General features: G+C 44.7%; 2 protein-coding genes across 3 annotated transcripts in view; one reads left to right on the forward strand and one right to left on the reverse strand.

The window, feature by feature from the left end:
• The first annotated feature begins 334 nt into the window (after nucleotides 1–334).
• RTRAF (RNA transcription, translation and transport factor) lies at nucleotides 335–15873 on the forward strand. The gene is made up of 8 exons (XM_075844120.1): nucleotides 335–521; nucleotides 5378–5502; nucleotides 5965–6064; nucleotides 7822–7896; nucleotides 11349–11437; nucleotides 12658–12726; nucleotides 14298–14346; nucleotides 15617–15873. The coding sequence occupies exons 1-8, from the start codon at nucleotides 461–463 to the stop codon at nucleotides 15769–15771; spliced, it is 723 nt and encodes a 240-aa protein (XP_075700235.1). The 5' UTR covers nucleotides 335–460; the 3' UTR covers nucleotides 15772–15873.
• A 2904-nt stretch (nucleotides 15874–18777) lies between these two features.
• Nucleotides 18778–19757, reverse strand: part of NID2 (nidogen 2) — a 74689-nt gene continuing 73709 nt past the window's right edge. For both annotated transcript variants that reach the window (XM_075844125.1, XM_075844124.1), the window contains exon 21: nucleotides 18778–19346. In XM_075844125.1, the coding sequence (XP_075700240.1) occupies nucleotides 19336–19346 (11 nt within the window). In that variant the 3' untranslated portion in view covers nucleotides 18778–19335. The remainder of the gene's footprint in view (nucleotides 19347–19757) is intronic.

Below are 19757 nucleotides of genomic sequence, written 5' to 3' on the forward strand. Positions count from 1 at the left end.
TACGATTTGTAGTTCCACAGCATCATAAATTGTACATAATTTGGGAGGATTTTAGTAAATATATTCTATGAATCTACAAATCTACAGCTATAATATATACACTGGCAAACAGCCCTCAACCAAAATGGACGTTTTGTTAATAAGCCTAAACCACGCCCCCTGCCTACGTTTCTCATACGGCTACGACGTTACCATAAAGCGGCGTTACCAGAGGCTCTTTCGTCCAATGATTGGTCAAACGCTTCCTGTTCTCGGCTCCTGATTGGTTATTCGTGCGTTGTGTTCCGATTGTTCGTGTTACCCGTTCTAACTGGCTGAGCGAACGCTTGTGCGTTTCCTGTGATTGGACGGAACGTCGTAGGAGGATTATGATTGGACGAGCGGTGCGGTTACGCACTGACGGCTTACGAAGAGCTGTCTGCCAGCTGCAGTGTGGCAGGTAACCGGGTGACGAGACACCATGTTTCGAAGGAAACTGCAAGCGCTGGACTATCCCAACCCTGCCGGCTTCAACTGTAAAGGTGAGAAATGAGGTGTCGGCGGCCATCTTCCGGCTCCTCTCCGGCGTGTACGGTTCATATGTGGCGTTTGTCGGAGATATTATTATGCGTTTCCAATATAAATCGCACAATTCATCCGTACATGGAGCGTCCTCTCCTCACGTCCGTGCAAGTTTTTATTCCACCGTTCCCTGTTTACGTCTAGCAAAGCTGAGTGATAACCAATATGGCGGACCACGAGGGTGGTCACCCAGGTTTTCTGGTTCCTGAATGGCCTATTGATAAACCCAGTGGTAGGAAGGTTTGGCTGACAGGATTGTGGGAAAGCTGGGTGACGACCTCTGACCCAATTGGATCCTGGCAGGACCATATAGGGTTAAACAACTGATAGGGGTGCTGTGAGAATGAGGGGGGTCCTGTGATCCCCATTTTGCTATAGGTGACCGTGGGGAGGGCGAGTGTCCGGGTTTTCTGGAAACAGCTGAGCGCGAGTGCGGTTTCCTGTGGCTTTTTTAGGACATTCCGTAGAAGTGAATGGGAGTTACGGAAAAAGTGCGGCAAGCTGCGCTGGTTCAGGGACTCGTGAGCTATGAAAACAGCGTCACTCGCGGTTCTGCGCCGTTTCCGTAATGGCATTAGCGTCTATGGGAGTTCCTGTAAAATGCGATCAGCTGTTTCAGGGAAACCAGGGGCCTTCTTTTTTTTATTTATTTTTTAGAGATGGGAGTGGGTTACGTGGCGTCATCTACAGTACCGGAAAAGTAAATAATTCGTCAAGTCATCTACACGATGCAGAACTTTTCCGCATGTAAGGCTCTGTTCACATCTGCGTCGGGGGCTCCCTTCACGGGTTCCGTCAGACCTTTTCCATTAGGAGAACCCATGAACGGAATCCAAACTGAAACTAACGGGAACCAAAGACATGAACAGTCTAGAATTTTTAGGCTAGGTTAATTTTACCAGTGAGAGATAGATTATATATAAAAACAAAAAAACAGAAAATCACATTGTCAAAATTATATATATTTATTTTCATTGTGCAAATGTGGTTTATTGTACCATGTTTCAAAGGATAAGCTACGTTTTTAGCTTGAAAAAGGTCCTGTGAGAGGACTGAGACGTAGCTTATCCTTTGAAACATGGTACAATAAACCACATTTTTGTTTGACATCAATCTATTGGAGCGCTGCGATCATTTCTTCACATAGGACCGTTTTGGATTAAGGTCAGGTTCGCATAGCACCAACCTATACAGTGACAGTCACGAAGTGCTGCTGTTTTCTACCACTATATATATATATATATATATATATATATATATAATACACTTTCTCCTCTGCCCTGTCCTAGATAGACTCGTATACAAGCACTAGATGTATCTCTGTTCACTCTTGCGCCGTGGCTCCATTAAAGGAGTCCTCCAGTTATAATGCCGACCGAGTCTCCCACCAGAACTGTAAGGGTATGTTCACACGGCCTATTTACGGACGTAATTCGGGCGTTTTTGCCCCGAATTACGCCCGAAAATAGCGCCTCAATAGCGCTGACAAACATCTGCCCATTGAAAGCAATGGGCAGACGTTTGTCTGTTCACACGAGGCGTATATTTACGCGCCGCTGTCAAAAGACGGCGCGTAAATAGACGCCCGCGTCAAAGAAGTGACCTGTCACTTCTTTGGCCGTAATTAGAGCCGTTATTCATTGACTCCAATGAATAGCAGCGCTAATTACGGCCGTAATTGACGCGGCGTTCAAGCGCCTGCACATGCCGGTACGGCTGAAATTACGGGGATGTTTTCAGGCTCGCCCTCGTGTGAACATACCCTTATAGTGGCAGCGGTCCAGTTGTTTAGGCAATCATACAACAATATGAGAGGCTTCCAACATTTAAACTTCTGGTGGGAGATGCCACCGGCGGTGTATTTGGAGGACCCCTTTAAAAAAATCTATGGCAACTGTTATGTGACTGTATTGTAAAGGATCCCATTGACGTATAACGGGATCCGTTGTGTTTCGATCTCCTCTTTTTTTTTTTTCGTCTGCGATAATAGCGCTGCAGAGCACACTTTAAAGGCCAGCACTGATGTGAACAGAGATTTACATAGGTGCAGAATGGAACCCTCCATTCTTTACACTGCAGGCTGTATCACAGAACTGGAAAATTGTACCCAATAGAAATGAGATATATTTCCAAGCGCCTCATGTATAAAGTAGCATATACACGGAACGTGTGCACCAAATCACTGCCTGGAAACAACAGCACAACTAGTATTAGTGCATGTTATTTTGTTAGAGACGGTTCTAGAATGTTCTAGAAGCTTCCATAGAGAATTTTTCAATGCTGCAGGTTTCCCCCATTAGACCAGGTTTCCATGTAGTGTCATCAGCAATATTTTTTGCAGCGAAGTTTCTGGCCGTAAATTTTCATCAGTTTGGTGCGGTTTTTCAGACAAAATTCCTTCGGGTTCTAGGTCCGATACGTTGCACACTTTAATGTAGCGGAACCGATCCATGGGAACATACCCTTATAATCTATATGGGGGGAAAACGCAGCAAAACTGGGACAGATGGGACCGTCGAATCGCTGTATAATGTGGAGTTCTGCAACTTTAGAATATACTTTGTTTCAATTCCTCGCTGTTTGTAAAATATGTGCTTGCTGTCAGTGAAGGGGCACATTCCTGTTTATATTGAAAACCTCACCTGATCAGTAGTTGTCACAGCTGAGGGGTTGATACAATTGTATCCAGTCTAGACAATCCTCTGTGAGCCAATTACATACATCAGCAGAAATCTCTCTTCTGATAGTTGCTACAATGTATCAGTCTGGAGACCAGGACTCTGATCTCAGACAGGAGTGTCTAAATTGTATCGAATTGAAGCAAACCCTCAGCTGTGAGAAGTTTCATGCAAAAGTGACTGGAGTACGTTATTTCCATAGAGAGATGAGCGTCTGCGTTTACCTCTGATGTCGCTGATCTCTGGAGAAAGAGACGGACAGGAAACATGTCTACCAGGCCTCATGACATTAGGTTGTTGGGGACACTGTACACCAGACCCTTCTTATCAATGTCCTTGTTACCCACGGTCAGCTACTCGCTGTGGTTGGTCATTCCAGTTTTTGGGTTTACTTTTTTCTTTTTTTTATTATATATTATTCATTTGAGTTTTGATTGTTTGTAATGTGATTATCAATGGAGGGATCGTCTTGTAATGCTGCAGTTTATCTCTTGGGATAGTTGATATTTTTGAGACTCCCCTCTCGGGACATTGACACTGCAGAGAGGGTATGATCACACGCAGTGTTTTCTGGCGTATGTTGGGGTGTTTACACCTGAAAAAAATGGAAGCTGAACGCCTACAAACATCTGCCCATTGAAATCAATGGGAAAAACAGCATTTAGTTCAAACGGGGCATATTTTTATGCCACTGTTTTAAAAAACGGAGCGTAAAAAGGCGCTCCGTAAAAATAAGTAGCGTGTCACTTCATGAGGCGTTCTTTGGAGCTGATTTTCCATTGAACACAATGAAAAACGCCTCAAAAGCAGCTTCATCTTCAGCTTCCAAAACGCCTGAAAGATCAGAGACTGTTTTCTCTGAAATCCGCTCCGTATTTTCCGAAGTTTTTGCGTTTTGTGTGCACATACCCTAAATTGTGAATGTGATTGGTCACAAACCTCTGAACAAGTCTACAAGCCTTACTCCAGTCTCGTGCAAGGATGCGGAAACCCCTTGGGCCCTTTTACACCCAATTATTTTTTTTTAAAAAAAGGGCACCACAAAAAAGTAATATAAAAGGGTTATTGTAATATTAATGGTTTGTGCGCGACCCTTTTTAAGCTGCTGATCATTAGGGGTGCCGGGACATTAGACCCACCGCCGGTCATTTTGATTTCCTATTCTGAAGGTAAACCGTCAATATTACGGTCTTGCAAATCCCCTTTAATTCCATATTTGGAAGAGAATATTGATTTATAACCTAAAAATCTGTGACAAAAGACACAAAATACCATTCTTTGCCACTAGATGGCGACACAGACTCCTCTAGCTTTAGTTGGCAGATGTCTGATCTTTTACGATGTCCAGGCAGAATTAAGGATTTCCTCTGTTGAATTGTCCTATAATATCGGGCATGGAGAGACGCTCCTGCACGCTGGTCAGTACAGTTACCGTGGCAACCGTATGCCTGGAGAGTATTGTGCACCGGTCATGTTGGGCTGGGCTCACACGTCGCGGTCAAAATAAATTTGTCTACGAATCGTGGCAAAAATGGTGCGGTTTGCAGAGAATTGCGGCAAAAAAATGCATTTTGACCGCAACATAAAAATCCTTCTTTGACCAGTGCACAATACTCTCCTGGCATCGTGCGGTTGCCATGGCAACTATACTGCCCAGCGTGCAGGAGTGTCTCACCACGCCTGATGCCCGCTCAAGATCGCAAGTGGACGTACGTTTTACGTTGCTGTGACCCACAGAAGTGAAGTCCGACCCTTCGTTTCATTGTGTGAGCGGATGTATAACTCTGCTACATTCGGATACCACTTTTTTTTTTCTTCTTACCGTAAATAATCCCTATAACAAATATGGCTGCCGCTCCAGACCTACTCGTCACGCAATCTGTCTAGTTATGCCGTAACACGCTCCCGTAGTGATGTATAGGAACGCAGGGTGGGGTAGATGTAGTGGAGGCCATATTGTCACCCACCTTCCCCAGACACGGATGACGACTGTTGAGATTTTCCAGCGGTTGACAGAAGAGGACGACGTCTTTTTACGGCTTTGTGCGCGCCTGTCGCCGTGTGACGCGCCTCTTGTATGATTTTGTATAGATGTCGTCGCGGCAGGGACCAAATTTGACTTTGATTCTTTCTCACAGAGGAAACTGAATTCCGAAATTTCATCGTTTGGTTGGAAGATCAGAAAATCAGACACTACAAAATTGAAGATCGGGGAAACTTAAGAAATATACAAAACGACGAATGGCCGAAACAGTATGAAAAGGTAAGTCGTGATCATGGGGTTATAAGACTGTCATACTTTCTTAAGTGATGGGAGGGGGAGGGGCTTTCCAGAAGAATCTCTAGCCGAATCTTATGAGGAACTCCAAAATGTTCTTGTCTGGGCCCAATCCTGCCGAGAGCGCATTTTATACACCGCTTATTTGAGTAAGAGCTGCAGTGCAAAGCATGGGGGATGGATGTAGCAGGTGGATTTCAGACTCCCATAGACATTGCAGTTACACTGGAGCCACTGATCATAGCTGTGTCCCATGGAACAGAGCTAAAGAAATAAGTAAATGTCAAGAGTCGCCCGTAGCTGGCGACTTTCGCATTACGACTACCACCACCGCGAGGACTTGATATGATTTGCCTCCGCCCTGTGTAGGAATTGTTTCAGGTCATGTGATTTTGATCAGAGTTTTGCTCTTCCTTTTGTTGTATAACGCTGCGATTCTCTTCCCAGTATTTAAAAGACGTCACGTGTCCCTTCAACGTAGAGGAGCGTCAGGAAGCCATAGACTGGCTGCTGGGCCTCGCCGTACGTCTGGAGTATGGAGACAATGGTAAGTGACCCTACGTGGGACTTGTTCAGTGTGAGGCCTTGTTCACACACAGTTTCTGCAGGTGGAAAAATCTTCCTCAAAATTCCTTTAGCATTTGTCCAACCTGCACACTTTGCCGTTTTTTGCGGCGTTTTTTGGACGCGGGCAAAACACAGCAATAACCGTTTTCTCTGCCAGAAAAACGCCTAAAGAAAGGACATGACGTTTATTTTTCCTGCAAAAGTTTTTTTTTCCCCGCTCGCGGGATAAAAACACTTCCAAATCCCATTGAAATCAATGGGAGGCATTTTCGGAAGTTTTTTTGGCACGGTTTCTGCTTCAACAACAGCGCCAAAAAAACTGTGTGAACAGGGCCTTATAGTCACTCCCAGAGTGGAAGAATTGGATCAGTAAATGGTAACGGATGGAACATAATTCTCAGTAAAGATGGAGACTACAACACGTTACTGCGTGTCATAAAGCGTTCTCATCTTTAATGGGGTTTTTCCATAATCGATATTTATGGACCTTTCCACAGGATAGGTGATAAATATTTTATGGGTGGGGTCCGACTGCTGGTACCCCCATGATCACAAGAACGGGCTTATCTTACCGTTTCTAGGAGCCCCACAGGAATGGAGCGGTATTGCACATGCTCGGCCACTACTCCATTTACTTCTATGGGTCTGCTGAAGATGGCGCTCGGCAGCCCCATAGAAATGAATGGAGCGGTTGTCAAGCATGTGCAATACCGCTCCATTCCTGTGGGGGTTCCATCGGACACACACTAAAAATCTTCAACAAATCTGACAGGTCTGAATGTGGCCTAAATGGTTTCCTTAGTTTAACCCTTTCTTACAATGGTGTGCATACTTGCACATTACAGGGGGGAGACATTCCCACAATCTGACGTGTGTGTACATATATGTCCTGATTATCTCAAAACTGACCTTTCCTAGTGATATAATATAACGCTCCGAGTTGAGAATACCCCTTTAAATACAGATAACAAAGATAAAAAAACATAGAACTAAGTTTTATTAAAGTCACCAAATAGCACATGACATCTAGTGACCTTGGTAACCAGATAAACCCATACAATGCCAACCAATATGTAGGCCGCAATGATGCCGAAAACACCACAAGGCCTCATACAGCTCTGTCAATGTAAAAAAAAAAAAAAAGTATAGCTGTAGGAATGCTCGAAGGCAAAAACAGAAAAAAACTTCTTTCCTTCTGGTTGTCATTGGAAACCGTCAACAAGCTTGGCTCATTTTTTTAGTCAGTCAGTACGTTTAAAGGGGTATTTCGGATTCAGCAAATATAGGTTAGAACATTTTTCAATATCTTTTCTGGTTCTACTTTAAACCATTTGCAAGATCTCTGCTTGCTGGCTTAAAGTAGGAACCTTCATTTACTTCCTGTGGATAAAGATATGTCCATGATCATGTGATGGACACTTGCAGGATTGATTACAGTACATGTAGCAGAGCTGTGTCTTGTGCCCCATGCGCCTCTGTGCCGAGACAAATATTCAACCACTGAAAGTAAACAATAAGGGTTCATACAGAATGACAGCAAGCGGAGATTTTGAAAACCGTGAGGACTTGATATACAAAGTATGTTGGAAACTTGTAATAACTTTTCATTATACAGCAAATAACCTTTTTTTTATTTGCTAAAACCAGTCCCTTAATGTATAATGTATCCATATGAAGCTGTAAAACGTATGTAACGTGATGACGTCATCACTGACACGTCTTTGTCTCTTTTTGCAGCTGCTAAATACCAGAACGCCAAGCCGATCAGTGGCGGAGTACAGAAGCCTGCAGAACCCCTGATCAACCTGGATGGTAAGAGGCCAGAATCTGTTCAGATATATGGACTCCTTGTTCGTTACATTGGGGGACACAGACCGTGGGTATGATGATTTGTTACCACAACGGGCTTGACACGAAGCCCGGCTCACGGACGGGCCTCCGGCGGTGTCCTACTACAAATGTGCCGTTGACCACCTGCCTATGAAGACAAGATCATCAGCCCCTCTGTTACCTGCCAAAGGGGCACCTCTCACCAGTGTCCCCTTAGTAAAGGGTGAAGCACCGAGGGAGTGCTGGTCACGCATCTGGGAGATGGAGGGTGAGTGGGTTACTAGGCGGGGGTTGCGGCGGCCCTCTGCTCATCCTATAGTGCTCCAGTGCACTATTCACTCTCTCTCTCGCTCTCTCTCGCTCTTTTTTTTTCTCTCTCTCTCTCTCTCTCTCTCTCTCTCTCCCTCTCCCTCGGTAGTAGTTTATTGCTGCGCAGTACCTGAGTGGATTTATTCGCTTCTCTACCCCATGTTTTTTTTTTTTCTCCTATATGTGTGTGACCCGCTCTACTGCCATATCCGAGCCTGCATTTAGAGCATGCATAATAGACTAAGTTTCCTTGTGGTCAGCCCTCTTCCCTATGTGATGCATTCTGGCCAATTGCCAGCACCTCGTGCACCCCCGCTGGATTCACTTAGATTGGGAGGCAGGTTTCTGCCCTTCAAGGACGTCTGACTTTCTCACATTTCTGACCCTGGCTCCAAAATTTAATTTACCAGTTTTCCTTCAGAGCCTGTGCCGCATCTGAAAGACCTTTTTATCAAATCTCCATCCAGGGAGGACAATGCGTCTCTGCTTCAGATCACTGTGGCCCCTGAGTGTTGGTTTGGTTGGATTATCAACCGTCTCCTACCCAGCAGATCGTGTTCCTGGGTTTGGACACACTGTCTGCGAAAGTGTTCTTACTGTCCGTCGCTCCTTAAGGACGGCTGCTCCGACCTCGCCCCACCTCTGCATGAAGAAACCATGGTGGCCTCTGTGACCGTCCCCTTTGCGCAGTTCTACACGTGTCCCCTACAGCCAGCAATCTTCTCCCGGTGGAGCCGTTCCCTGGACTCCTTGGATCAAATGTTCTTCCTCCCCCTTGCAGTTTGTCGATTGCTTCGATGGTGGGTTTTCTTCCCTGGCCGTTCTCCGAAGTCGCTCCTTCCTTCCGCTGAATAGGCAGATTCTCTCCACGGATGTCCGTCTCAAGGGGTGGGGAGACACATTTCGGAACCTCATGGTTGGTGGGATGTGGTCTCCACAGGAATCCTCTCTCCATCAAACTACTGGAGTTGAGCCATCTTGCTCTGCCTGCTGCACGGGACATCTGGTGCGAATTCAAACGGACGATGTCACGTCCGTGGCTTATCTCAATCACCAGGGAAAAACTCGCAGTGATGGCCGAGGCCGCAAAGATTCTCGTCTGGCCGGAAGATTATGTTCCTGTGCTAATGGCCGTGCACATTCCCGGGATGGATAACTGTCGTGGCTTTCTCAGGTGCGAAAAAGTGGTTCCCATGGAGTGGTCCCTCCACCAGTAGGTCTTCAACCAGATTTGCCTCAGATGGAGCCAGCCGGCTGTGGACCTGACGGCTTCCAGGTTAAATTGGCAGGTTCCCTGATTCACTGTGCCGTAGATTATCTTGAGGCTCTGTTGATTAACTTCAGGCTCTTGAACGTGTCGTCTCCCCCCCCTCTCCTGCCTTGGCTCTTCCACGGGCTCAAGGCCAAGGGGATTCTGGCCCCTGATTGGCTGTGTCGTCGTTGGTACGTGGACGCCTTGTCCCTGCCAGCCATCGTGGCCATTGCGCCTCCGTCTCGACCTCCTCTCTCTGGTACCTCTCAAGCACCAAAATGTAAGGTCGCTACGTGGCTGTTGAAACCATTCCGAGGGCTCGCAGTTTGTCAGTGTGATTCTCACTATTCTCAAGGCTAGGAAGCCGTCCCCAGCTGGATTTTACCATCGTACCTGGAAAACCTCCTTTCATTGGTGTGAGGATCTCAATCTTCCTCCACTTGCAATTTTATCTATCCAGAGTTCTTTTCTTCCTTCAGGATTCTGCTTCTGCCTGGATCAAGGTTTGGCCCTCGGTTCCCTGAAGGGACAGGTGTCGGCACTTAGCATCTTGTTTGGTCGCCTGTTGGCATCTAAATCTATTCAGATTTCTACAGGGGGTTGTTCACATGGTTTCCCCTCTTATAATCCTCAAATTCCTTCTTGAGATCTCAAATTTGTTTGAGGTCTTAGTCGGCTCCCTTCGAACCCTTGTGAGAAATCTCTTCGTCTTCTTTCCTGGAAAGTGTTTTTTGTAGTTGTGACTTCCATCTGGAGGGTCTCTGAATTGGCGGCCCTCTTGCTGTTCTCCATTTCTGACTCCATCGGGACAAGGCAGTGCTCCAAATGGGGCCGTCTTTTTTGGCTTCTAACATAAATGAGGATATCTTTTTTTTTTTTTTTTTTTTTTTTTTTTTTTTAACGTCTTTGTCCATCTCCCAGTCATCCAAGGGAGATTTCCCTCCACAACCTGGATTTCGTCCGCGCCCCGGAGACTTACCTTTCTGTCACTGCTTCCTTCCAGAGGTCGGATGCCTTGTTCATCCTCCCGGAGGGTCCCAGGAATGGATTGGTGTCGTCCTGTTGGTTTATAAGCGTGCGGTTTGCACAGTTTCCTACATACAGGACATTCCGTCTTTTCTCTGAGGTCATAGGCGGGTGGAACCAGCAATATACACTGTATGGACGAAAGTATTGGGACACCTACAGGAGCTTTTATGACATCCCATTCTAAATCCATAGGCATTAAGCCGTTTCCCCCTTTTGCAGTAAAACCGCCTCCACTCTTTCGGGGGCTTTCTACAGGGTTTTAAAGTGTCTGGGAATGTTTCCACTGCCCCAGTGGCGGTGGCTTTACACCCCTCCATCTGACGCTTGGTGATGTAAGGCTGGCATGCATCTAGTCGGTCCCCATGCGATGAAGCTCCCGGCACACAGTTTTTGTGCTGATAATGACCGAGGAGGGGTCTGTATCGCAGTTATGGAGTCAGCAGAGCGTTGGCGACTTCTCTCCACTATGCGCCTCAGCGGCCGCGCTCTAACTTTTTAAGTTTCTTTGTGGTTGAGTTTCTGCGGTTCCTTCCACTTTACAATAATATCACTCAAAGTAGATGGCGGAATATCTAGGAGGGAAGACATTTCACGGACTTGTTACACCGGTCACGTCCTATTACCGGACCGCGCTGGAATTCCGTGATCTCTTTACAAGGACCCGTTCTATCACTGTCTGTAAAGGCGACCATGGCGAGCGCCGGATGTTCTACACCTGGGGGAATGGGACTGAATTCAATGATCATAAGCTGTCCCAATACTTTAGTCCTTATAGTGTAGATAATAATATCTGTCAATGACATGTTTTATTTCCAGTGTGTGAAATGTTTCTATCTTTTCATAGTGAATAATCCGGACTTCAAAGCTGGTGTGATGGCTTTAGCAAACCTCCTACAGATTCAGAGGCACGATGACTACCTGGTGATGCTGAAGGTAAGTCCATTCTCATCACTGCTACCTCCTCTCTGGTAATGTCTGCAAATGGTGCGCCGTCTGGGGTCATGTCTGTTTCGCTCTGCGCAGTCACGTTGTTTGTCATGTAAAACTTCACTTTAAATGGGTTTTCCAGTTTTATGTAAGGATCACGCAAGTTTTTTTGCAACTTTTTTTTATTTCTTATATACTTTTTTTATTTATTTATTATTTTTTTTTTTTTTTAATCCACCAATCTCAAGATCTCTGCTTGCTGTCAGTAAGTGGAAAAAACTTTTGTTTACATCATGGGGCTGACAGAAACACTTATAGATCTAATAACTTTAACAGACGAGGGTTTGCTTCCATTGTAGACAGTCTAGACAACCCACTGCGTTCAACAGTCTTGACTCCGGGCTGATTCTACATTCACTGATGCATTGTAACAAACCTTTAGTGGATCTTCTAGACTAGACACAATTGTAGCAAACCCTCAGCTGTGAGAAGTATTGTTTACGACAGTATTTTTATTTTTTATTTTTTAGTAACTTTTTTTTAGAAGTTTTAACAAACTTCTGACCTGTACGTTACAGTCCCATTTAAATCTATGAGAGAGTTATAAAAACTGTCTCAGAAGAGCGCAGAATCCCAAACTTGAAGGGGCTCAGTGGTGAGAAGACTGCCGGGCAACTTGATTCTAGAAATCAAAGGGGTCCCAGCTCATGCAAACCAGAGGGTTAATTTAAAGGGAAGGTTCACATTCAAACTTCTTCTGACAGGTTGTCCACGGTGTGTATGCCATGTGACCCCCACCAATTGCTAGAAGGAAGCCTCATTGCCTTAAGACTTGGGGATATTCGGATGTCTAAGTATGTAGACCTAAATCTACCACTCTCTAAAATGGGACTCTGGTGCTCATGAGCCTTGTCCTAAGGTCTCTTGCACACGACTGTTGTGCCACTCAGGCCGTTTTTGACGGGATCCGAGGGGCACCCGATAGTCTTCACGGACCCATTCACTTTAGCGGGTGAATCGGGTCCATGAAAAATGGTCGGAGTCTCCGATCCGAGGAAAGATAGAACATGTCCTATTTTTCCTCGGATCACTGACGGCGCATTCGGTCGTGCGCATGAGCTGTAATATCTGAGGATTTGGGGGGGGGGGGGGCCCGTGTATTTAGTCCATTGGTCTAACAAATGATCTTATTTAGTCTGTATTTTTTAATTCCATTCCCTCTTCAGGCCATAAGGATTCTTGTCCAGGAGCGACTGTCTACAGAGGCCGTAGCTAAATCCAACAGCTCGAAAGAGGTGAGTTTCCTTATGCTTCTTACTTCCTCAAGCTGTCGCCTGTAGATGCCCGGACTCCTCGCGTGGCTGAGTATACAAGGCTGGGTTCCTGCTGCAAAATGAAAGTTTTGTTCATCCAACTTCTGGTGCAATTAAAGGGGTTTTCCCATCTTGGACATTTTTGGCATATCCACAGGATATGCCATAGATTTCTGATAGATGTGGGTTCCACCTCTGGGACCCACATTTATTTCTAGATAGCCCCCCATCCTATTTTTTTCTTGCTCTACCCCCACTGAGTGGCGAGGTCGTCGGGAGTATGGAAACAGCCGAATTCTTTGTACTACACGGTTTCCATACTTCCAACTACGTCGTCAGTCAGTGGCTGGAGAGCAGCGAAAGAAAGAGAATGTAGGTCTGCGGGTCAGAGGGACCTGTTCTAGAGAGAGAGGACTTGACAATAATTTAAGGGGGGTCCTTGCTTTTGGGATCACCACTGATCCTAAACAGGGCAGTTTTAGTCCTGGACACAGAGGGGCAGCCTAACAGCATTGCTCTCCTGATATATTCACTACTGTTGCTTCTTGCAGATCTGAATATCTGGTTTTGTGAAGCCTCATCTTAAGAGGGCTGTCTAAGTTATAATAAAAAAAAACAGCGGTCGTCCAGCTTTCTTCTAGAAACAACGCCACACTTATCCATGGGCTGTGACTGGTATTGCAGCTTAACCCCATTCAATTGATTTTTGGACTGAGCTGCAATACCAGATGCAACCCATACACAAGAGGCTGTTCTTGGTAGGAAGCTGCCATGTGTTTGTGGGGGTTTTTTTTTTTTGTCTCAAATGACCCCTTAAGACATCTGTTCCCTTTCCCCAAAATCTGAGTTTTCACTTATATGCAAAAAACAGATGCTCTCCTATCTGTTTTCCATATGGCTGGATTTATATGAAATAAACGGGAAGTCAGGCAGACGTTATAAACACGCTCTGTCCCCCCCTTGCTGGATTTACACAGCTCTTCTAAATAATTTGCCACCTGCTTAGTTGTGTACTGTGCTCGTCTCAGGTGCAGTCTCAATTTTTTTGGACTATGAGCAGATAGAAGTTTAGGCCTCATGTGCACGAGCGTAATGTTTTTTACTGTCCGCTAATACGGGAACTAAATTGCATAGACTTCTATGGGCGAGTCTGTGCCGCAATTTGCGGACAATAGGACATGTTCTATGTTTTGCGGATCACTTCTACAGCCTGGACACATCCGTAAATATATGGAAAGGTCACTGGCCTGTAGAAATGAATGAGTCTGCGATTTCATGCATAATTACAGATGTAAACTACGGTCAGTTCATGGGGCCTTACTATATGCCTGGAAGTGGTGCAAAATTGGCTTCATATACCCAGTTAAACACTAGGGGGCTGCAATTGGAGAGCCTGACAAGCCACTGGAACAGTCCACGATGATGGGTTTGCAGTAGATGGTGGTTCGATTGTGGTCAAAGCTGTAAAAATAATGTATTGAGTAAAAATACTTCGTTTAATTATGGAAATGTCTGCATTCAACATATATAATGGTCTAATTTTTTTTATGAAGGGTCTTCCTGTTGCGCTGGATAAACACACACTTGGATTTGACACTGGAGGTAAGTCTCCTCTACTGTACGCCTTGCCCTCTAGTAATGCTGTTACTTTTTTGTATGAATAAGTTGACAACTGGGCGTTCCTATTCTCCTGGTCAATGGGACCAACATAGTCTGATACTGTCCCAATCAGGGATACGCCCCATTAACCAGGGTTATGGTAATGCCCAGTTGTCAACTTATTCATAGGTTTCCGGGAGGAATAACAGAGGAACAGCTAAATCTAAGAAAAGATGCTCCAGAGATTTTTTTCATGAGGAATATAAATATTTACGTAGGCCTCATGCACACGGCCGTGCCCGTAATCGCAGGCTGCGATTGCGGACACGGCCGGCCACCTGCATTTTTGGCCCGTTCTCCCATACAAAGTATGGGAGCGCGGACCGTAAAAAGCAAAAGATAGGACATGTCCTATATTTTGCGGTACACTTCTACGGCCCGGACACCTTCCCATAAATAAACGGGAAGATGTCCGTAGACAATAGAAGTGAATTTGTCCGTAATTGCGGTCGGCAATTACGGACGATTTTTAGGGTCGTGAGCATGGGGCCTCACACAGACCTGTCAGGAGAGCAGGCAGGTTTTCTTTTAAAGAGTAGTTTCACCTCTAAAACACCATTTATATAATACTTCTAGTTGGGTAACTTTGTGAATACGTCTCATCTTGACCTGATCCTGAGTTAGTCTGTATTATGTGCTGCAGTCAAAAAGCTGATTGCCAGATGATTCCCCTCCCCAACAGTTTAGCTAACCTCCTATCATGCAGGGAAACCGCTAGGTTTTGTTTCCTATATGAGATTACTGTACAGTGCCCGGTGTAAAGACTCTTCGAAAAAAAACGAATATCTTTAGAGGAAGCTCTGTGCAGACACTGAACAAGCAGGGGCTGCTGGGAGATTTCGGCTTTGGAGTATAATTCCGACTGTAACGTAGGATCAGTAGAAGAGAAGTAATGTCATGTATGTACATTATATCTCCACCTGCAGAATAGTGAGCGCAGCTCTGGAGTTGAATACAGGCTGTAAACTCAGGATCAGTATAAGATAACGTATTTATAGAGTTACTTACCAAGTTTACATCTAGAATGAATCTACATAAAACGTTATTAGTGATCCGAGGTGAACACAAAGGATGTGAAAATTGGAAACCGTGACGGTGGATTTCTGCGAATTGCAAACCTCCTGATTTCCATTATTTAGTGATAAGTTTTTCTGTTGAACAAAGTCCTCCAGGCAGACGCCTCTATATAACGGTTTCCTTGTGTGTTTATCAGACGCCGTCCTGAACGATGCTGCCCGAATCCTCCGATTACTTCATGTTGAAGAACTCCGAGAACTTCAGACCAAGATTAATGAGGCCATAGTAGCTGTGCAGGCGATTATTGCAGATCCCAAGACTGACCACAGACTGGGAAAAGTGGGGAGATGAGAACAGCTGGACTTGTGTGTGCGCCTTCCAAACCTGCTGCCAGTCACCCAGCATGCAGTGCGCACTCACGTATCGCGAGGTAAAATAAAACTCATCATAGCAGCTCCAGTTTCTTTTTACGTTATTGTTGCAGCTTCGGTACGGTTTACACTCTGTGACTGCATAGCGCACGTCTAGGGGGGGAGGGGAATACTTCCATAGTACCACATGCTATAGAACTTGCCACAATTTTCTCGCAGATTCCCTCCGACAGACACACTGAGGAATGAAAGTATAGGCCTATATATTTTAATGGGTTCCCTATTACAGCTCCATAGGGCTCATGCATAATTGGGGACATTTAGTAATGTGGAATTACAGTGTAGCGTTCATGTCCTCTGTGACCTCCATTGAGGGATAAGCTGCACTGCAAAGGACTGTACCCGATTTGCTTCATTCCGGAAAGTCTATCGGCCATCTTGATCTCTCCAGAATGAAGCAGATGGAAGTTTGCAGCCTCCTTACTCCGGCTATTGGTGGGGGTGACCGTATCTATCCGCTCATCCTTTCCTGTAAAGCAGCCGGACAATGTGGAATCTTACAGAATTGGAGAACTAATGCGAAGAATCCGGATTTAAAAAAAAAAAAGTGGTTAAGTAAAATATGCAAAATGTCAAGGTTAGTTTGGCCTCTAAGTTTATGTTTGCTGTTCTGTCATCTGATAATCTAGAATAATATTTGGCCCCGTCAGTTACTGTTAAGATTGCGAACAATTGTAGTAGCTAAAAAAAGACTGGCAGGATTATAGTTTGTTTTCGGTGACTTTTTTGTGTACTTAGAAGTTGGGCTAAAGGGTTATCCCCATCAGACATGTTATGCTATAAATGCCTGATCGATGTGATCCCGCACCCATTTAGAGAACGGGCTCCCTCTGATCTGTCTGGTGAGGTGGTTGCAGTATCCAGGCGGTGAATGAATAGAGAGATGTGCTCGGCTTTCCATTCTGTCCTGCGGAAGTTACAGAAACAGCAGAACAAGCTCGCGGTTATATCTGTAACTCTCGTAGCAGAGACCCCCCCCCCCCCCCCCCCCCCCACGACGCTCCCCTTATTCTCTGCCTAGATGCAGCGGCCACCTCTCCAGTTAACTGCATGACCCACATCGGTAAGATATTTATAGCATAAATGTATGTGATGGGAATATCCCTTTTTAAATTAAAAAAAACTCAGCTGTTCAAAAAAATAAATCTGTTTGGCTTTATGTAAATATGGCTGTGGTGACTTGTCCTCCTTATGTGACTCCAAGGTCTCTAGCAAAAAATTTAGCCTAAGAAAAAAAAATTCCCAATGTCACAGAAAAGCCCTTTAGGCCAGGATCAGATCCAGAAGGAAGGAAAGGTATAAAGTAAAGACTAATGCAGCTCCTTTCTTTTGTGTCCACTTCTGTGTTTGGAGCTAAATACGGCATCAAAACTTTGTGTTATCTTGGCCTTAGAGTCTCTGTCACCAGATTATAAGTGCCCTGTATATTGTACATGATGTGATCGGCGCTGTAATGTAGATCACAACAGTGGTTTTTATTTAGAAAAACGATCATTTTTGGGGGAGTTATGACCTATTTTTGCTTTATGCTAATGAGTTTCTCAATTAACAACTGGGCGTGTTTTACTTTTTGACCAAGTGGGCGTTGTGGAGAGGAGTGTATGACGCTGACCAATCAGTAACCAATCAGCGTCACACTCCTCTCCATTCATTTACACTGCAATAGTGTCCTTACTAGAACACGATGTGCAGCCACATACACTGTTACTCAAGTGTCCTGACAGTGAATAGACATTACCTCCAGCCAGGACATGTGTATTCAGAATCCTGACACTTCTGTAGCGTCTGTGAGATTTACAGCAGAGCAGGCGTAGTCTCACGAGATTACGCTGTAAATTGTCATTTACAGCGAGACTACGCCTGCTCTGCTGCAAATCAACCATAAACGCTACAGAAGTGGTCAGGAGAATGAATACACATGTCCTGGCTGGAGGTAATGTCTATTCATGGTCAGGACACTTGAGTAACAGTGTATGTGGCTGCACATCGTGTTCTAGTAAGGACACGATTGCTGTGTAAATGAATGGGGAGAAGTGTATGACGCTGATTGGTCACTGATTGGTCGGCGTCATACACTGCTCTGTACAACGCCCACTTGGTCAAAAAGAAACACGCCCAGTTGGGCGTTGTGACCTATTTTAGCTTTATGCTAATGAGTTTCTTAACTCTGTCAAAAATGATCGTTTTTCTAAATAAAACACACTGCTGCGATCTACATTACAGCGCCGATCACATGTACAATATAGGCCACTTATGTGGTGACAGAGCCTAAAGCCAATGCTCCACAGTGACCTCGGTGTTTCTCTATAGGGGAAAAAGTTACATGACAATCACAATAATTCCAGAAGTGATTGGAAGAATTCGAGCCAAAGTCACCTGCAACATTTTCCCTGATTGCGACTTACGTGCAGCCAAAAGCCACCATGGAGCGAGCACTATAGCCTGGAGGAAAACGAATCCTGTGTTTATGCCTAGTGCAGGGGATTAAGGGGGGTGCGTGACTTCTGTCTTTGGCATTTTGTATCATTGACGTCTCCTCCGACTCTGCGGAAGGTATAACTCGGTATCTGGTTTCCCTGGAGCGTTCCTGTTAGGCACATTCATACATGGTACAATGGATGAGGTCTTTAAATCGCCATCCATGTGTAGCGGAAAAAGAGTGTGTAAATCAGGGCACGTGGCAAATTTTCCAGAGAAAAAGTTGCTTCTTTTGACTGCGGATTTCACCTTTTGCAATTCAAAGGTTAAAATCTGCAGCAAAATCCACCTGTAACAAACGTGGATTTTGCCTCCGGTTCATGGCGAGAAACGTTTAAGTCTGATCAGTTGAAGATAAGGGTAGATTTTTTTTTTGCATGTCCTCATGTAACAACGTAACACAAGCCTGACATCCCCGCCAGAACCTGGTTATACGATGACCACAAACTCTATAAAGAAAAGGTTTTATTGGAATTATGTGAAGTGTTTCATGGCACAGACAGAGACTTCTGCGGATCACGTGAGTCTATAGTTATTCTATAGCTTGTTGTTTGGTATAAGTATGACACAGCCATATACAGTTAGCCATTTCACAGTAGACATCTTGTTTTTCTTAATATGAACTGAAAACTAAATATTATTAAGGAAAGATATAAAAACTCTTTAAAAAATCGGCACCATTAAAATCTCGAGTTAAAGTAAACGCAGAACAGTTCAGATGACCCTCTTTGGCCTGAGAGAACGTCTTGTGTCTGACAACGCCTCTGCGGCTACACCGGTTACTGGTCGCATCTCATTCATCTTTACAGGTACAAATATTTCTTTAAAAAAAAATACAGTAGTAAAAACTGAGGTAAAAAATACTTGACACTTTTTTAGATTTTTTTTGTATTGAAATCTGTTCGTTTTTCTGTTCCTGGCCGTGCGTAATTTGAGTCGATCCTTGTTAACGGAACCAGAGCAGATTCTTCACGGCGGCTTATTTTGGTGGTTGGGTTTTGTGGGATCACTTCCTTCCTGCAACACAAACATATCAAGAACCGTTATACAGCGGCGATGAAGTCTCACCTGCTTGTCATTAATCAATTAAAATACCAGGAACAATTCTCTATTTTTATGACCGATCCATGGGACAAATGCCGTATAGATTCAGGTCACCGCTCTGGGACCCGCACTTATGGGAATTCTATGGCATATACTGTGGATCTGCCATAGATATCTTGGATGGGATTAACCCTTTAAATTGGAGAAGTCTCTAGGCATTTGAATGAATAGATAAGTTAGTAAACACACACCCCCCCCCCCCAAAAAAAAAAAATCATGGTAAAAGCTCCAGTCAGCATCACATAACACACCCCTTTTAATTGTTATATATTAGGACATTAAAGGGGTTGTCCACTTTCAGAAACTTTTATTTTATTTCTTGCA

Source organism: Rhinoderma darwinii, chromosome 12, assembly GCF_050947455.1.
Source record: "Rhinoderma darwinii isolate aRhiDar2 chromosome 12, aRhiDar2.hap1, whole genome shotgun sequence".
NCBI lineage: Eukaryota > Metazoa > Chordata > Amphibia > Anura > Rhinodermatidae > Rhinoderma > Rhinoderma darwinii.

Excerpts from the sequence above, each read along its gene's own strand:
- RTRAF (XM_075844120.1), top strand. The coding sequence starts at position 461 with ATGTTTCGAAGGAAACTGCAAGCGCTGGACTATCCCAACCCTGCCGGC. Across the intron at positions 5,503-5,964 it reads GGCCGAAACAGTATGAAAAG|TATTTAAAAGACGTCACGTG; the intron begins GTAAGTCGTGAT and ends TTCTCTTCCCAG. Across the intron at positions 6,065-7,821 it reads TCTGGAGTATGGAGACAATG|CTGCTAAATACCAGAACGCC; the intron begins GTAAGTGACCCT and ends CTCTTTTTGCAG.